At 37.7% G+C, this 20,082-nt stretch overlaps 1 protein-coding gene across 1 annotated transcript; it reads right to left on the reverse strand.

The window, feature by feature from the left end:
• Positions 1-877: 877 nt before the first annotated feature.
• LOC311277537 (cholesterol 7-desaturase nvd) lies at positions 878-18,456 on the reverse strand. The gene is made up of 7 exons (XM_084387857.1): positions 17,670-18,456; positions 11,718-11,906; positions 8,403-8,581; positions 8,195-8,320; positions 7,124-7,243; positions 5,852-6,028; positions 878-1,263 (listed from the first exon to the last, which is right to left on the reverse strand). The coding sequence occupies exons 1-7, from the start codon at positions 18,097-18,099 to the stop codon at positions 1,102-1,104; spliced, it is 1,383 nt and encodes a 460-aa protein (XP_084243983.1). The 5' UTR covers positions 18,100-18,456; the 3' UTR covers positions 878-1,101.
• Between the last annotated feature and the right edge of the window lie 1,626 nt (positions 18,457-20,082).

Raw genomic sequence — 20,082 nt, forward strand, 5'->3', positions numbered from 1 at the left:
TAACAAGCTTGGAGAATAAACAACTAATTACGGTGAAACTTGAAACCTGAAGAAGGGCTTTCAGCCAAGACCTGTCACAGTAAACAAATCAAAGCTCAATAAAATATTTAGCTTTCGTTGAATATCATCTGTATGATATATGATATAGATCACATAATGGTAAGCTCATTCAATAAAAACCTTTCTATTTTTATGTTATTCTAAAATTAAAATTATAAAAAATTATGTGTATGTATATAATTATAGTGTATATATATATATATATATATACACACACACACAATTATATTTATAATTATATATTTATTTCCTACAGAATGATTCCTTAGAATAAGGCCCGCTCACAAGAACGATAACTATAAATATAACTGTAATGATAACTATATTAGCATCTACACTAGTGGATGATTTTGTTCTGTTTATTCCAAGTGTGTGCTGCAGTTATGGGACGAGTTATGTGCCAAAGTTTAATATGAAACAGTTGTATCTACGTATCTGGGGGCAGAGCAACACTCATGCATTATTCAAGGTACATCTAAGAGAACTTCTGGGAACTTCCTTTTGCATCCATGTTCAAAGTGTGCACAGGTTTGTGTACAAGACCTGACAAAGACAAAGGCAATTCTGGGTTATCCAATCCCAAGACTGCAGTAGCTGTAGTGTGTAATTCTGCAATCAGGAAGTTTAGGAGCACAGTAGATAGAAATACACAACTATTATTTACTGTCAGATGATTGCCTGAGGCACTTCAACAAGGAGGAAAGGTCCTTTCGATGGAAAACAAGTTACCTATTTTTACACAACACACTTGAACAGATATTTATAAGCTCATACTTTTAAGATATGGAATACAAAAAGAAAAGTATAATATCCAAATGCACGTGCACTTTTATTATGCTTTTACTTTATTATTGTCTTTGCACATGTTGTTTGTTTAAACAATGTTTTGTTAAAAAGAACTGCAAAAGAAATGCATTATAATTTTTGCATAATGATTTTTATTTTATATTTTAAATATCAACAAAATGTCAGCTTCGGTTAAAAAAATATTGGTATTATTGGCATTTTAGCAACCCATTTGGGTTGAAGCATAGTTCATGTTCAGAAGTCCAGAGTGTCGTGCTGGTAACGCAGTTGAGGGCTGTTCTTGCTGTAGAACTGACTGAACCAGCGTCTGTGTTTCTGAATAGCAGAGTCTTCTTTCACAAGCATAGGTTTGGAGATGTACGTCTTGTTGTTCCAGATCATCACATCTCGTTCGAACTGTAACAGCAAAACCATGAGTTGAGACATCTCATACGCATCCTTTGCTAGGTATATTGTAACTATACAAAACAGCATATTATTTTATATTATATATATATATACACTGCCCGGCTCAAAGAAAAAAAAAGTCATGAAATAAATATTGTGAAAAGAGGTGCGTCAATTTTGGGTCAAGATCTTGTATTGACAGTGCAAGAGTCCAGCACTCTGTAAAGTCTCCTCCAGCACATCCCAAATACTTTCAATGAATTTAAAGGGATAGTTCACCCAAAAATGAAAATTCTGTCAGTAATTACTCACCCTCATGTTGTTCCAACCCCGTAAGACCTTCGTTCATCTTCGGAAAACAAATTAAGATATTTTTTATTAAATCTTCAAGTTGTCTAACTTCTCCATAGGCTTCTAAGGAACCGAAACTTGCTGGCCCAAAAAATGTATTAAAGACATCGTTAATATAGTCCAAGTGACTCCAGTGGCTCAATCTTAAGTTTATAAAGCGACGAGAATACTTTTTGTGCACAAAAACAAACAAAAATAACGACTTTATTCCACTTTTCATTTCCTTCTCTCTGGGCCTCGGGTCTTTTTGCGTAGTGTTTAAGCGTAGCGCGTCTGTGTTGCACGTCACCTATATTAACGATGTCTTTAATACATTTTCTGGGCCAGCAAGTTTCGGTTCCTTAGAAGCCTATGGAGGAGTTAGAAAACTCTCAGATTTAATCAAAAATATCTTAATTTGTGTTCCGAAGATGAACGAAGGTCTTACGGGGTTGGAACAACATGAGGGTGAGTAATTACTGACAGAATTTTCATTTTTGGGTAAACTAACCCTTTAAGGTCTGGACTCAGAGGTGCCAATTCATGTGTGAAAATGATTCTTCATGCTTTTTCCCAACCATTATTTCACAATCTGAGCCTGATGAATCTTGACATTGTCATCCAAGAATATGGCCATGATATCTCTTACTACATGCATGTTTAAGAAATGAAAAGCTACACACTCCATCAATTAGGGTTAGAAGAACTGTTGCCAAACATATTAGATGCTAGAAACATAATAATCACTGCAATAATGATCCGATCATAAACTCTTAAAGGGGTCATATAATGGTACATGCACTTTTACAAGTTGATTGTACTGAAATGTGTGTTGGCAGTGCCTGTCAAGGTTATTTTCGTAAACGAAAACTGAAACTAAGACTAAAACTATTGGTAAAAAAACATTTTCGTAAACTGAAATAAAATTACAAATTCATAATAAATGAAAAACTAAAACTAAACGAAACTAACAACAGTTACTGAAAAACTAACTGAAATAAAATAATATTTAGCAAAAATAAATAATCGTTTTCGTATTTAATAAGCTCTTTACTTTGGTGGAAAATCTGACCTGTGGCTGTTTAGGGAAATGCCTGAAGGCTATATTGCGCTTCACACGCGTGAAGTTGCTGAGGCGATTATTACCGCTGTCCTGTGTCGCGCTCAATGAAGGGCGGTAGCGTCGAACACATCGCTAGTCCTAAGCGGCTGTTCATAAAGGATGCGTCTGTGGCAGTGGAATAGGAAATAACTCAAGGTAATGAACTTCTTTTAACTTGAGCGCGGCGTTTTTAGAATGTCCTTTCATTTGCGAGACGCGGGTGCAACAGCAAAACAAGTACGTCAAGCACAAAAATACCTGTAATGTACTACTACTGTATGTTTGAGATGTCAGGTTTCATGAAGGTTGACAGGCTGAAAGGTGCTGTTGTTATCTTTGTTTTTACAAAAGGTTTTCTGCTAATAATATTATCAACAATGTGGAGACATGTCCATGTGTGTGACATGGAGACATGTGTGTGAACACCACACACACACACACACACACACACAGACACACACAGACACACACACACACACACTCTCTGGTCCACTATCTTTGTTGGGACTCTCCAACTCTCCATAGACGTAATGGTTTTGTACTGTACAAACTGTATATTCTGTCTCCTTACACTAAACCGTCTCCTTACACTAAACCGACCCCTAAACCTATCCATCACACACAACACACACACACAAGACACAACCACACACACTAAACCGACCCCTAAACCTACCCATCACACACAACACACACTAAACCGACCCCTAAACCTACCCATCACACACAATACACACTAAACCGACCCCTAAACCTACCCATCACACACAACACACACTAAACCGACCCCTAAACCTACCCATCACACACAATACACACTAAACCGACCCCTAAACCTACCCATCACACACAACACACACTAAACCGACCCCTAAACCTACCCATCACACACAACACACACTAAACCGACCCCTAAACCTACCCATCAAACACAACACACACTTAACCGACCCCTAAACCTACCCACACACACACACACACACACACATTAAACCAACCCCTAAACCTACCCATCACACACAACACACACACACATTTAATTTAGGTCCCCACAGTGACACGAGTCCCCGTAAGTGTGTGTGCATTCAGGTTTAAGTCCCCACCGGGATAGAAAAACATGTACACACTCACTCACACACACTCACACACTGCATAGATACTTCATTATTTAATCACATTGGCTTCACAGCAGGTTGTCAGATTAATTGAGCTGTTTTTTTGTTTTATGTACCAGTGTCACTCTGCTACAATGTACAGCTGAAAAAAGTAAACTATGTTTAACAAGATTTCATCTTTAATATGAATTAGTTTGTCTGACTTTTTCATCGTTTTTTTTCTTGTATACTTTTAAGTTCCATTTATTTGGTGCTTTGTTCAATCTCAAAACATTATTTTTATTTTTATTATTACGATGTCTGCACAAGAGTTAACTGTAATCTCGGCAAACATTAAACTTTGCTGAAATTATGCGTCTCGCTTTGGTCTACCCTGGAAGTGTTCTGTTTGCTCTGCCAAACTATAATTACTAAAACTAAAACTGAAACTAAATAAAATAAAAACTAAATAGAAATGTGTTTGCAAAATAAAAACTAAACTAAAACGAACAAAACCATTAATGAAACGAACTAAAACTAAACTTAAATTTAAAGCAAAATTGAAAACAATATTAAAATAAAAACTAATTTAAAAAAGCAAAACTATAATAACCTTGGTGCCTGTACACAACCATCATAAAATTTTCCAATCTCTCAAATCAAACCGTTCGATTTTGTGACATCACAAAATCGACGCCCCTCCCACGATTGTTGATTGACAGCAGCGTTTCAACACAGACCCGCCCTCGCTCGTGAGCGAGCTGTCAATCGCACGGACATTGTTGATACGCTGGAGCACTGTCTATGAGCAGAATGGCGTCTAAGCGATTGTGGTGTTCTGATCTTGGGTGCAATAAGGAACACAGCAGTCATTTTGATGTTCCTAAATCCGAACCGCTGAAGACGCAGTGGCTGAGTTTTGTTTTCGAAGGGAATATTCCCCACGATCAACGTCACTGCTTTCAAGTTTGCGCGAATCATTTCAGACACCAGACTGCTTTACAAACGAGGGTCAGTATAAAGCTGGTTTTGCTAAGAAGCTGCTCCTGAAAAAAGGATCGGTACCAACTATTCGTGTTCCTGCTGCACCTCCAGAAGAAGTGAGTGTAACGTTTTATTAACCTTTATATTAATATTTATATTAATCTTTGCAAATCGCTAGCATGCTTCACAATGAATGCAGCTAAGGTTTACACTCAGGGTACATTACGGCATGTTTTCTATGTACGACGTTCTCAATAAAATTCATAATCCCACGTTTATAATGAACAACGCGTTATGGTTATTGTGTTACAAACGGTGTACGCACAGAAAAGAGGGGCGGGGTGAGCAAAGCTCATTATCATTTAAAGACACATGCACTTAAACGGCGTGCTGAAAACAGAGCTGTTTTTGACCAGGTAAAATGAGTGTTTTCTTACAATACTAATAAGAATTTTTAATTAAAGTATATTACAGACTTTTAATTTAGACCCTAAAGAATCATATTAGCTTGTACAAAAATGGCATTATATTACCCCTTTAAGCATTTGCCTAATTCAAATAGCAACTTTTTTTTTTTGGCCGGGCAGTGTATATATGTGTGTGTATATAAAGTCAAAAATCAAATACGATCAGCATTTATTTCAAATAAATGCTGTTCTTTTGAACTTTATATTGATCAAAGAATCCTGAAAATTAAATGATGGTTTTCACAAACATATTAGACAGCACAACTGTTTTAAACATTTATAATAATAAGAAATGTTTCTTGAGCAACAAATCAGCATATTAGGATGATTTCTAAAGGATCATGTGACACTGAAGATTGGAGTAATGATGCTGAAAATTTTATCATAGGAATAAATTATATTTCAAAATACATTAGAATAGAAAAGTTACATTAAATTACAATAATATTTCATAATATTACTGTTTTTACTCAACAGTATAACAAATAAATGCAGCCTTGGTGAGAAGAAGAGTAAAAAAAAAAATATCTATATATATATAAAAAAAAAAACTTGTAACGTGTAATTAAACATGTAACAATGTTGTCAATTGCTTTGCTGACACTTCATGTCTATGTTACCTGGATGCACTCTGCCCGAAGAATGAACTTTGGTACCAGGGGAGGGATGCTGTTCTGGTAGAAGATAGTGTGTGAAACACACTGCAGTAACGGCTCGACTGGGGTAACGCAGTGCATGATCACACCCCGACCAAAGAAACTGTGTTCAAAGAGCAGGAAAACCACACCTGGACCCACCTGCAAACATCAAAATATATCATTCATATCACCAGGGAGTAAAATGACTTATCTATGCTGCACTCAGCTACGCAAGACCAGATCAAATAGATTAATTCTCATAAATCATAACAAAATCTTCCCTAATACAGACAGATTTTGCTTCTCACGCCTATAGCACTTTCCACCCTCAAGGATTCAGAGTCTTTTTAACTTCAACCCTCAAGTGAAGATCCAAGAACAGCCTTGAATTACAACTGTTTTCACACATGCCATCAGGATTATTCACCGTCACTATGGCGACAAGACCTTTCCTTTTCAGACAACGCAAAAAGAAAAATGTTGCACAACTGACCATGAAGGAAAATTATGGCATTGAGACTTGGACTGCTACATAGACACGAAAACAAACAAAAAATCTGATTACACTTTACTATAGGCTTCTATACTTTAACATTAGTTCATGCACCAAATTTGCAATAACAATATATTTAGAGCATTAATTAACTTTGGTTAATGTTAATTTAATTTACATTACCATTAGCTAATGTAATACGAACAAACATATATTAACGATGAAAAATTATATATTAATAACTTAAATAAAATAATAAAATAAGTAATAAATGAATATACATCTGTTTAATAAATATCTAACCTTAGATGCAAAAATTAATTCGTAATAAGTGTAACAGTTTTTGTGAATTAAATTTGAAAAAACATTTGTGAAATGACAGAAAAGCTTAGTATGTTTTGCAGTACAGAATCTGAATTATTTAACCCATAATACGTGATTCATGAAGAAAATAATCTGCATTGAGTGCACTGTACAACAAAAGCATCTCATTTGTAAATCTGACACATCCCACAGAAATGAACAGCATCGAGCACACGCACACACACACATTTAATTTCCATAAAAGCATGCTCTGTATGCTCTCGCCTAACTGCTTAAGATGCAGCGAACTACCCTCAGAACACAGAGATCAAGACACTGCTGTTGTGTTCAAGATCATCCATGACTTGCTCTCCATTCTTCTAATCAGTCAGTCTCCAGGCGTTTCTCTCAGTCTGCACAGCTCACACACGCCCTCTAGATGACAATTCAGTCATTACCTGTCTGGCCTTGACGTCCAAATCAAGAAGAGGCCAGTGGCGACCGAACACAGTGAGAGCGTGTTTCACCAACATCTGCGAGCAGTGCTCGTTCGGCTCGGGCTCGGCTTTCCACTCCACCTGGAAAATGCACGAATCAAGTCATAAAGGTTTGGAAAAACATGATCCTCAAGATGTTCCAAACCTGTATGAGTTTCTTTCTTCTGCTGAACACAAAAGAAGATATTTTGAAGAATATGGGTAACCAGACAGTTGACGGTAGCCATATTTTTTTTTTTTCATACTATGGAAGTCAATAGCTAGTTACCGACATTCTTCAAAACATCTTCTTTTGTGTTCAACAGAAAAAACAACTTGAGGGCGAGTAAATGATGACAGAATTTTAATTTATGGGTGAACTATCCCTTTAAGATTAAATGGAAAACAGGATTAAATTAGAAATGGCTTTTTAAATAAAAATGGTCCAGTCCACTCAGAGATTTATTTCACATGCAAAGCCAATCTTTACATAATTAACATATTTTTTCTTAAAGGTACAGTGACAAAACTGTTCATTAAATTTGGACAGTTATTGATAAAAGACATCTTGAACAGCATTATACATAGGATTAAATAAATATAAAATGCAAAAAAAGTGTCGTTATAGGGCTCCTTTAACCAAGTAGCAAACTCAACACACATGACGTGAAGTGTTTTTTGTTTTTTTACAGAAGAGTGGAGCTTACAAGATATTCTATATTTTTATGGTTTTACGATAGCGTTATCCATTTTAACTCAACCACGTACCCTAGTTTTCCATTGCATAATGACATAAAAACTTTTGACCAGGGTTTTTATCATAAACTAAACAAAAAATAAAACCATAAAAAAAATAATTACTTGAAACAAGTTGCCAAAGCAACATTTCTCATTTTCATTTAGTTTAACTTGAAGTACTAAAATACCTAAAAATAAAACTGTATTAAAAAACAATTAGAAGATCTAATTAGAAATATTAACAAAACTGATAATAGTATTTCAGTTATGCTAAAATAACACTGCTGCTGACAATGTCTGTGTGAGGAATCAAACCTTCCAGTCATGCCGTATAAACTCCCAGGTCTTGCTGTTAGTATAGCGCAGATCAGCTCCACTCACGATACCTGGAGTGTGCAAATGAGCCAAGTGTGCGATGTCCGCAGCGTTCTCTGGAATCTCCTGAGAAAAGACAGAACCAAAAGTGACTGTTAGATACAAACACTCTATTTACATACGAGATGGATTACTTATGCTGTCTCACCTCAATGTGTGCGTTAATGAAGTGTTCGGTACGACCGCGGTACACCCATTCCCCGCGGGTGATCTCGCTCTGTTCTGGCACTCTCCAGCTGGGCTCGAGCCCGTCACAGTGAAACCACACCAGAACCAGCCCGTTGATCTCACGGCTGGGCCAACACCGCACCTTCGCAAACTCGGGCACTAAAAACAATCCAAACAAATGTCAAATACACTACAAATTTTTAGGCTCAGTATGATTTTATTTTATTTTTTAAATAAATGTATACTTTTATTGAGCAAGGATGCATTTCTGTCATGACAACTCTCGTTGTGTTTGGCATGGTAATTGATATGACATTGTTGATATGTTTGGTCTTGGCGGAATAGTTGCTGCTGTTGGTTATTGCTAGTTCTACTGCCAATACATACACAACACGCTGCTGTGAGCAAGTAAAACATGCTGCTGCTGCTGTACGATATAGCATACATGAATTAACTGTAGCAGATCTATACAGGGGGAGCTGGGGAAGGTGGAGGGTTTCTGAATGAAACCCTCTAGATCTGAAATGCTGAACTAGTATTTTAAGGTTGAGCAGCAAGCCTATTGGCTACTGATACAGCAGGAACCAATCAGCTGTGCCCTATAGACCCCTTTTCAGTTAGTAAACATGGTGACTTTTTTTGTGGGCGGAGCTTAGGTGGAGGCTGAACGATTCCTCTGGCCACTTCACTAACGCTAGTTAGCAAGTTTTGTTAGCTTGTTTTTTAACAATGACTGGAGAAAATCCGATTTTATCTCAATGTGTAAGGTGTCCAGGACCGCGATTGTTATTTGCAAAAGTTTACTTTAATGGACAGAACCAGTTTGGCTGACCCGTACACGCTCACTCGGTGGATGGACGATCTGACAGGATTACCTTCGGTTGAGTGGCCTGACTTCTACACCTACCTACCCGAAACTGAGCATTAAGAGAAACTGAGGGCATATACTGTACATCTTTAGATGCCTATAACTATTTGCTGATTGAATGGTCACGTACATGACTTGTGTGGTACGATCCGAAGTTCTGCCTAGCCAGTGCCAAGGCCAAAAGACAACCATGTAAAGAGTGATATTACAGTGCAATTTTAATGATGTGATTATTTTCTAGAAATAAAACTTCCAGATACAGCAAATCATTTTTTTTTTACTTTATGCATTTGATTACAGTTTCTTACCAGGTTCTTCAAAAAGTCTAGTCACAATCAATCCACAACAATGTATACAATCATAGATGATTCACAAATAATCACAATACTTTAGAAAACATTATGCGACAAAATTTTAAATTGGAGTCTGTACTCTGTCGATTCTGGCACCCAACAACACAACAAGATGACATTTTAAGCTCCTTATTTATCCCGAATCTGTGCTGGTTTGTATTGGCTGCCTCCAGTTTTCCCTTTGTTTTGCCTCCAGCTAACGCTATGACGTAATTGTGACGTCGGCGCAAAAAGGGTCTATAGAGAATGACGTGATTGCAAGCAGATTGAGTTAAAGGAGCCGTATGTAAGATTGTGGCCAAAACTGGTACTGCAATCACTTTCAAATTACTGTAGAGCGGTGTATCCCCTCCCCCTCCCCCCTGACTCGAGGTTGCCAGATAGGCTGCAGGATCCAGCACGAACGTTTGTAGCTGCAGCTGTGGTAACTAGAGCTGAGCTGGCAACCCGGATGCCGAAACAATACTGACTTCGTGATTGGTAGATAGGTGGAGGCGCTTCAGGCCAAAACACAAGATGACAACATCAACATCAGTTGAGGGCTGCTACTTCACTTTTTAAATGACAGTATCCTGGCCGGACTACTGTTGTCAGTGATATAAGTATTTGAAATGAACATGATTTCTTAATGTCTAGTGACATATCAGGGCCATTTTATGATTAATTGAAATACATTTCTTACAGCTCCTTTAAGTGGTGAAACGTTTTTTTTTTATGTTGTTTATATGTCTATGTGGAGTTTTTAATATGCTTTAAGACAAACCATGTGCAAATTCATCAGTCAACACCATTGAGTATTTTCTCCTTAAAACCGCAGTGAAGTAAAGACAGTCTCAAAAACACATTTTGAAATCGCCTGTGCTTCTTGCGTCACAAACTACCTTGTAACCAATTGCGTATATGCTGCCGGGCTCTAGCATGTCATTAACTGCTGTGTCAAGCAGGGGAGTCTTGAGAGAAGCCAGATTATCCTGGTATATTTTTCTGTTGATATGAAAAACCAGGTACATTTAGCTATATAGAGGGTGAATTATGTATTTGATGTATATTACCACGTTATGATGAACTATATGCCTTTCTATGATGTTCAAAGCGTTTCTAAGGATGCTGATTTTCAGAAGGCAGCTGTCTGACTCTAAGTGAGCGAACGGGAACATGGTTTGTGTAACATTAGCAACACATTATTAGCTGTTTGATAACATAGTCGAGCCAAAGGCTAATCATATTAATTACCGTCATGTGTCTGGCATTGTAGACAGCGATACATAAAACGCATTATGATACATCGACTTGTAGACAAGCTTGTATAATGCACTCTTCCACTTACATATATGGCTAAATTAAACCAGTATTTCCACTTGCCACTGTCTCAGAGTGAGTGGAGGCGGGGATTATCTGCATAATCAAGAACCCGAGTATACTAAATAAAGCAAGGGTGTAAAGTTCCATTCAAGCTATTTTAAGGCATGAAGAAAAAATCTTCAATGGAAAAAAACTTTTAAATATGCTTCATTTTGGTGATCAAAGATCAATTTTAAGGGATACATTTATTGACTACAGGGGGACTTTAAGGACCAATCAGTCTGCGCGATTCATGACTGAACTTTGTATTAAATCGATCAAAAGTGACAGTAAAGACATTTATAATGTTACAATTTTTTTTTATTTAAAATAAAAGCTTTTGAACTTTCTATTCATCAAAGAATCTTGAAAAAAAAGTATTTCAGTTTCCACAAAAATATTAAGCAGCACAACTGTTTTCAACAAAAATAATAACATCAAATGTTTCGTGAACAGCAAATCAGCATATTAGAATGATTTCTGAAGGATCATGTGACTCATGTGAAAATTCAGCTTTGCCATCACAGGAATAAAATAGAGAAAATAGAAAAACTTTATTTTAAATTGTAATATCATTTCACAAAAATTCTGTTTTTTCTGTATTTAAAAAAAGAAGAACAACTTGTACGTATCATTTGCACTCATACACAAAGTTATATGCAACAAAAAAACGATACAGTCATCAAATCACGAACATAAAAAACGCGTCTTAATTTCTTTTCGGATCTCTTACCTTTATCTGCATATGGAATCTTGACACATTTCCCATCGACCCCACGGAACTGCCACCCGTGGAAGGGGCATTCAATGCAGCCCCCTACGACTCGCCCCCCCACAGCCAGGTTGGCACCTAAGTGGGGACAGTAAGCATCCACCACATAGGCTTTACCATCCTGCCCACGGAACACCGCCACCTGCTGTCCTGGAGAAAAATACAACTAAATGTCATTTAACAGTAAAAATAGTATTGTATGGTACGCAATTGGTTACGATAAATTGAAGGGGAAGTTTTGGTCTTTCACAAAAAGAATGAAGAGACTTCTTCAGGTAAAAGGTGCAGTAAGTGATTTCTGAGAATCATTGTTGAACACAGTTGATATTTAAAATCAACCATAACAAACACACCCCTGCCTTCATTGCTCCGCCCCCAAAATGCACGAACACACAATGCAAGAGCAGATGTCTCTTTATCATAGCTTGTACAAACTCTTGCTTGTATGTTAATTTTTTGTTCTTCCTTGTCATCAGAAACCAATGTTACTCACATGGAGCAAAAACAACGCATCCTCGGCGTCTGTTTTCACGCCTTCCCGTTTAGGACTCTCCAGCGCTGGAAAGCTTTTCTAATATTAACGCAGGTTCAAGCCTGATCATAACCCTTCGTTTTCCAGTGATATTCCCCTGACCATTTCTCTTCTGTAATGTCTTTTAGCCATCTATCTCTCAAAAAGCTTTTCTTCAAATCTCCCTCTAGCTCACTCTATGTCCTACACATCATGAGTGGACACACCCCCTATTGCTGATTGGCTACAAGTTTTTGTGGTGATCGGTTTGATCCACTTTCAACTGCGTTTTTCAGAAATCGCATACTGCACTTTTAATTGGGTAACTGGCAACTGCCACAGACTGTCATTCTGAATGAATTTTCTTTTAGAAAGGGCCTGGCCTGCTTGTTTATGCCCAAAAGGCCTAACACAGAGCGAGGAGGAGGTTTGCAGTATAATAATAACTGTCCAGAATAATTGACATTTCATGTCACATCAATGAACATGTGTGACACTGGTCTGGATTTTGCTAATACGTCTCAGCCTATATCATGAGCTAAATGGAAAAGTTAATAATTAATTAAAAACAAACAGTAAAGTGTGTCAGTTAATAATTAGGCCTACTGTTTGTCTGCCAAGCTGCAGATTTATATAACCAGGAGTAGGCGTAGCAACATTCAAGATTGTAAAATCCAGGGGCCGGTTGCACCAGCTGTGAGTAAGTACAACTTAAGGTGATGATACACAGGGCAACTTTTGGAGCAATGTTGCTGGGCAATGTTGCCGTCAACAGGCAACCAGATGAGACACAGGGCCCACGACCGATCTAAATTATCCAGATAGAAATGTATTGCCCATTTTCAATGGGAAAGTGCCCAAGCAACAATCGCTCGGCAAGATTGCCCAGCAACATTGCTTAAAAAGTTGCCCTGTGTATCATCACCTTTAGCCTATATTTGACATAAAAGGGCACTAAGTTACAACTTTCGTACTACTAAATATTTTTGTGTTGCACAATTAAACTTAGTTGATGCGTAACTCTACGTATAAACTAAATATTTAAGGATGCCTAATGGTTGGAATAAAATAGCAGACTGAACTGCATCAATAAACTCTTTTACCTAACAGACTTATAATTCTTTATAGACATATAAAATAATGCTGACATTTACACTCGCTTACATTTTAAGAGAAAGAACATTATGTGAGCAGATTACTTGCGGCTCATCGACACGAACCCGTCCTAACAGCGCGAGCTGTGTGCATCTGTCCCATCGGTTCGTGTTGTGCATGTCAAATAAAATCAGTCATAATCAATAAATGTCATTTCTTATGTTTTTTGTATCAGTACTTATTTATTTATCCTTATTACATGGTTTGGTTGAATTCTAATGTAGAATGTGGTCTGTTATTTCTTGATAACAGACCGCTGCTAAGTATAACACACCGTTGCCATGAAAAACAGAGCGTTGCTATGGATGCAGGATTCTAACCGCGGACTATTTTCTTTAGCGGAAGCAATACAATCATTTTTAAATCAATAAACTCCATTTTAAATCAATATTTTGTATAATAATACTTATTTTGTTTCAAATACAGTTTCTGAATGTTATTTACATATAAAAAGACTTATTAGATAGCACACGTATGTCTTCAAGATGTCTGTTAAAGATCACTTCATCTGGAAAGCATCTGCTGTTTACTAACATCTGATTGACGTCTTTAAGATGTCAGTTTTACATACATTCTAAATCATAAACAACTTAAAGACATTTTCGAAACGTCTATTTGACATCTTACAGGAAACGTCCTATAGACGTTTTGCAGATGAGCAAACACTCTACCGTTTACCGCAAAAGAAGTTAGAATGAATGATAAACTGAAATCCATGGCATTTCAACACAACGTCTGCACGTATTTGAAGGCTGCTATTGGATCATCGAGGGTAAACGTCATATTATGCGACTACGTATTACTTATGACTTACTAGCTACGTTCTGCCTTAAGAACAAACGGTGCAACGGAATAAAGTACAGCGTTAGTTACAAACTAGCTAGTAGTTATAAGACTTTACGTTACGAACTGCTAGTGCAACCCTACCCTGATTTGCACAGTCATTCTCACTCCTCAGGTCTACAGCGACAGTATCGAAAAACTCACTTTCTGTTATGCTGACCTGAGGGGTTTTATTTGCCTGCAATGCAGAGCCCCTGAAAACAAGCTCCTACACTCAGATGACAAAACTGCACAAAAGAAAAAGGCAGTGGAAACCAACATACATTATGGCTGGTAATAGCAAATGGTAACAATAATGTGTGTGAAAATACTCTGTATAGTCCAACACAGAAAATAAAAACAACAAGAAATAGCCCAAGTCAATATGAAGAGGTCATAGACTTTAAAATCATGTATATTGTATAGACTGAGGGTGGTATGTTTGAGCTGAGGCAGCATATTAGTTATCTGAGACCTATAGCCAATAAGTATATTATATAGAGAGCAAGGGCAGTGTGTTTGAGCTGAGTCTGTTATCTGATATGATTCCTATGGGACGTTTAGCCCAGTGGTTCCCAATTCCAGTCCTCGTGACCCCACTGCTCTGCACATTTTGTATGTCTCTCTTATCTGACACACTCAGTTCAGTTCATGGAGTCTCACCCAATGAGCTGATGATCTGGTTCAGGTGTGTTAAATAAGGGAGACATACAAAATGTGCAGAGCAGTGGGTCACGAGGACTGGAATTGGGAACCACTGGTTTAGCCAATAGGCCATTTAACTAAAGTTTTATCAAATGCACATCAATATGCTGTATCAGTTGAGCAGCAGCAATTAAATGTTGTGCCCTTTGAGATCACTAAAGAAAACCAAATTTAGCTGTCACTGCTGCTTTTTAGTCTGTGGGTTTGTGATAGAAGGAAAGCATCAAGAAAGCATATAACCACAGATGTCTTTAACATTTGGCAAACATGGGCCATCCAGATATCACCTTCATTTTAGCATACTTTTAAAAACTATTATGACCCACTTAAGTATATCTTTATATGTAATTTCATAATTACTTCTTTGGTCTTTGGAAATATGGTTACAGTGTAGTGTCGAATGTACTAGCAAGCATTTATGGTAAACTAAAATATACTTTAATTTCATTTCATTACATATATTACCTTTAAATGTAACTACAGTTATAATTAAGTACATTACATGTGTTTTAGTATGTTAGTCAATTATTAATTTGGAATTATTGCAAGCACTTTTTAGTATACACTTAAGTGTGTTAAACAGTCAGGAAAGTGTACTCTCTTTAAGTGGATTTTTATTTCATTAATATTATATTATCAGCAAGTACAGTTTAAAAAAAATACTTTTAAGACTTGACGTACAATACAAGTGCACATTTTAAAACATAATGATTTAAAATGTACTTAAAAGTTCAATCAGAGTGCCTCACAGACAGTGAGGTTCAAATGAGGATTAGTTAACCAAATTTGGTCTGACACACAATGCAGTTTCATTTACAGTATCTTTTATCTGATTTTTGCTGGTGACAGTCCAGCTTTTACAATAGTAATCAAGAGTAGAAAAGGGCATCACAGGTTTGACAGTCTCTAGGTTGCAAAAAGCACAACAGTGTTTCTCTGTATCCCAAAGACAAAACTACAAAGGTGTTTTGTTTGGTTTTCACTGAAAAGCCAAAGGTCTCTGCAACATGATAGGATATCCTACAGCAACTCAGCTAAGCAACAGACACTTAAACATAACAAAAAGCCAAGCTGAGTAACAAAAGACAAAGACTTTGCAATGACAGTGCTGGACGTACAGAAGAGTTTAACTCTGGTCATGACCTGTGAGGTTATAGTCTGTCATAGTGATGCATAATGAAAATGATGGTGCATTAATTTATTTTCACAGATGCTTCTTCCGCAACCCTGTCTGAAGTCAATAAGGGGCAACTTTGCACTCTCATAACCCAGAACCCTGATCACCTCTCAGAAGGTTCTTAATAACTTTGCTGATTTTCCATCAGAAAATGATAAACAAAAAAAATGAAATTAGCTGCATATCTAATGCTTCAACATACAGTTTACAACATCCTGCCTGTGAAATATCACCCAAATAGGTTCAACTTTTGAATGTTGATTATGCCATATTTATACATTTACAATATTTATTTTTAGGTTAATATTTATATGCATATATAAGGTATATTTTAGGTCCTGTGCTTGTCACCATTTCTTCAAGCTTTCCCCTTTTTAACACTTCATTTAAATAGTCCTGCATGCCGTGTGTCAAATTATTATTAAGTACCGGTACAAATGGTAGGCTACATGTAGTCTCTCAATTTATGAGATCATAAAAATTACATTTCTAATAATCATACAAAATTAGCTGTTTAAAAAGTTTTAGATGAAGTATAAGTATGGCACACTGCTTCAACTGCCCATATATTAAGTATTTATAAATTTGCAGTGCATGGAGGGTATCATTATGTGTGTAATCAGATTTGATCAACATTTCTTTTTGGAGATACTAGCACTATGCTGAACTGCATGAGTGGCATAAAAATGAAATCAACCTCTCATCCATCTAGTAAAAAGATCTGGCCAAAAGTTTTTTTTCTCTGTGCAATAGCATGGCATGGGGATACTGTCTGCGACAAAATAGCTGTATTATTGATTTCAAGGATCATGTCAGGAATCAGGATACAAATGACTTTCTTGAAGTGACCTGAAAACATATCTGGCTACAAAACAGTGAATGGAGAGCTATTTTAGCCCTAGTCCCCCAGTACTGGAAGGAAGACACATGAATGAAAATGTGTAGATTATCATAGGGAAACACTGCATGGCGGTCTATAATTCATTAATAATTTTTTAACTGTTAGGCCTAATAAGTGTCTAACATGTATTCCTGCATATTATGGCAAGCTATTTTGACTTGTGGTCATTCCCAGGACAAGATGTTTTGATATCGCCAATAAAATTTTCATGAGCTAGACATTAAATGGAATTTTTACTAGTAGCAAAGGCAATTCTTGATATCATCAATTCATATCCTACACGTTTTTTAATGTTAAAAGGGCGCCAAAGCTATGGAAAGGTATTTACAGATAGCGTATCAAAAAATGTGTTTCTTACTAGTTAAGAAATGTAGATCAACTTTTAAAAAGCACTCCGCAAAAACGAATTTCTGTGACGCATGCGTACATTTCAACATTTACGTGTCCCGTGATGTTTAATGATGTTCTTCCCCCACGTTCTGATTTAGTAACGTTTTATATCGCTTCTGTGCGACTGTTTGTGATCTCACGACACTTTAACAGGTCCAAAAAAGAGAAATAAAACTGTGGGACATTTCCAGTGAAGTGTTTTTACCTCAACTGCGATTCATTGACCATCTTTGGCGGTTGTTATACACCTACCTAGCACTGTCACACTCTTCACATCTCCCCTCTCCAGCATGTGAGAGTCTAAAACCCGGTACCAGCCGTTTGGATAAACTGGAGGTAATTCTCCAGTCTTCCGTCGCCGCCGCACCTCGTTGGCAGCCTGGGCACGAGAGCGCCCGTCCTCCGCGATGTACCCCACCTCATCCACACCGCGGAGCAGCTCCAGAGGAGCGAATAACAGTCGGTACAACCAGCCCATCGCGAGGAGGAACACGCCTGCGAAGATGCAGGCTGCCGCGCGTGTAGGGGCTCCGGCTAGTCCGGTTCTCCGCCACAGTTCTGGGTATCCACCTCCGAAGAGCGTGTCTGATGGATCTTGGACGAGCATGACGAAAATAGCGGTGAGACCGATCGCGACCACCGCGGCCACCTTGAACATCATTGATGCCCGTGAATTCTCCATGATACCTGCGATGTCACACTCTGACAGTCAGTGCTCTCGATAATCCCCCCTTCCCATTTTTGTTTATGCTGACAGAAAGCGGTAGGGTTTGTTTATGCATGCTTTTTATAAATGTCACACACAGCATATGTCCGTATAGCGTCCCCAAGAGCGCCGTGGATACGGTGGGTGGGGGTGGGCGGTGGTTTAATTTCAACCATATGCGGTTTCATGTCATCTTACACACCCCATCGTCAAATCATAGAAAAATCGGGTGGAGTTTACTGGTACTGAATATTACACATCACATGTGTATAGCCTACTCCTTAACTGGAACAGGTTTTCTTTATGTGAAAGGTATTGGAAACATTACTATTTTCTATAAGTTAAACACAAAATTTTAAAACATTGCCTAAATTCTAAATGATCCAAAAAAAACGGGCCTAGAGAGCAATTGAGTAGGCCTATGTTTTAGCGCACTTATGATTTAAAATGAAAAAAAATGTGGTCCTAAATTCTAAATGATCCAACAAAATGGGCCTAGAGAGAGCAATGGAGTATGTTTTAGTGCGCTTATGATTTAAAATGTAAAAATTGTGATCCGAGCCACTCTGAAAACACTGGATCTTGAGCTGATAATGTGAGCAAAGTCTGCACTTCATACATGTTTAATTTAATTGTAGCATTTTGCAATTTGATAAGGACACTGATTATAACATATTGCGCTTTCCTTGGAGATAAATGGCCCCAGGGCCTTTGCAAGTCCCTGATTCACCACGTCATCACGTGATCAGTGGCGCAAAAACGGGATATGCAGTGCATAGGGGCGCCGGACGGGAGGGGGCGCCATTGTGGCAAAATAATTATTTGAAAATCTCCTTTAATAAAACTTTATGGTAGAAAGCACACAGTGAACTCCGAGAAAACGTTATGCTTGAGCAAACAGTTTGTGAATACTACAAATGATGCCCGTGAAAGAGACTGTGAACGCATTGAATAGGATATGTTTAGTTGGTGAATAGCATAGGCTAGCCTACTATTACACAGTAGCAATAACGTTAAGCGCACCAGAATGAAATATAATATTCAGAAGTAAACAGCATAGCTGACTTACAGATTCAGTTAACATCCACAAATGAATAAGTGCGTCGATTCAGGGAGCAGTGCAAAGTGCCCGTGCAAAATCAGTTTTTGTGTGTGTTTTTAGTAATTGTTGGTTTTGTGTATTTGAGTGCTCATTGTTACAATTACACAGCAAAAGTTCAGTGACATTTTTATTTGTGCATGGTAGAACGCAAATACTGATACTGACATTATGACATACAATAAATGTGGAAAATTGAACTACACGATTCAGGGAGCAGGCTACACAGTGAACTCCGAGAAAACGCTACTTAAGCTCCGCTGCTTTCTTCGACCCTCTCTGTCTCTGGTCCTGGGCTGTGCTCACTCTGTGTGCAGTGTGAGAGGGGGAGTGGCCAGCGGCTAGAGTGGCAAAAGCCAGTGTGTGCTTCTTTTACGATATATATTTAATGATATCTTTTGGCACTGCCAAAAACTTCAAACTTGGCACTGCACTTACTCATGCCCGTAGCAAGACACCTGTCAAGTTTGAAATCCATAGGACTAACGGTTCGAGAGATATGCGAATAACAGACATACAGACACACAGATAATGTATAATGTAATGCCAGCCAAAGGATGACAGAAAAAAACGGATGCTGCGTTAAATATTTACCACTGAGTTTTCTTTTCCCATTTCTACCAGTGACGCTTATTTAACTTCCTGCGTCTACCTGCGCAGATATCGACGGCGCAACTGGGTTTTAGGTTGCCAGGTTGAGCTCACAAATGGGTTGAAATTTGTATGTGTTGATTGCACGAGTAGGATGGGTTTCATACAAGATCTGGCAACTGTACAACCTTGGAATAATATATTGATGTGATTATTCATATAACGACGTTTGGGCCATACAAATTACGGGAATTTCCCGGGAGAAATAA

The sequence above is a fragment of the Rutilus rutilus genome (assembly GCF_951802725.1).
Source record: "Rutilus rutilus genome assembly, chromosome: 18".
Lineage (NCBI taxonomy): Eukaryota > Metazoa > Chordata > Actinopteri > Cypriniformes > Leuciscidae > Rutilus > Rutilus rutilus.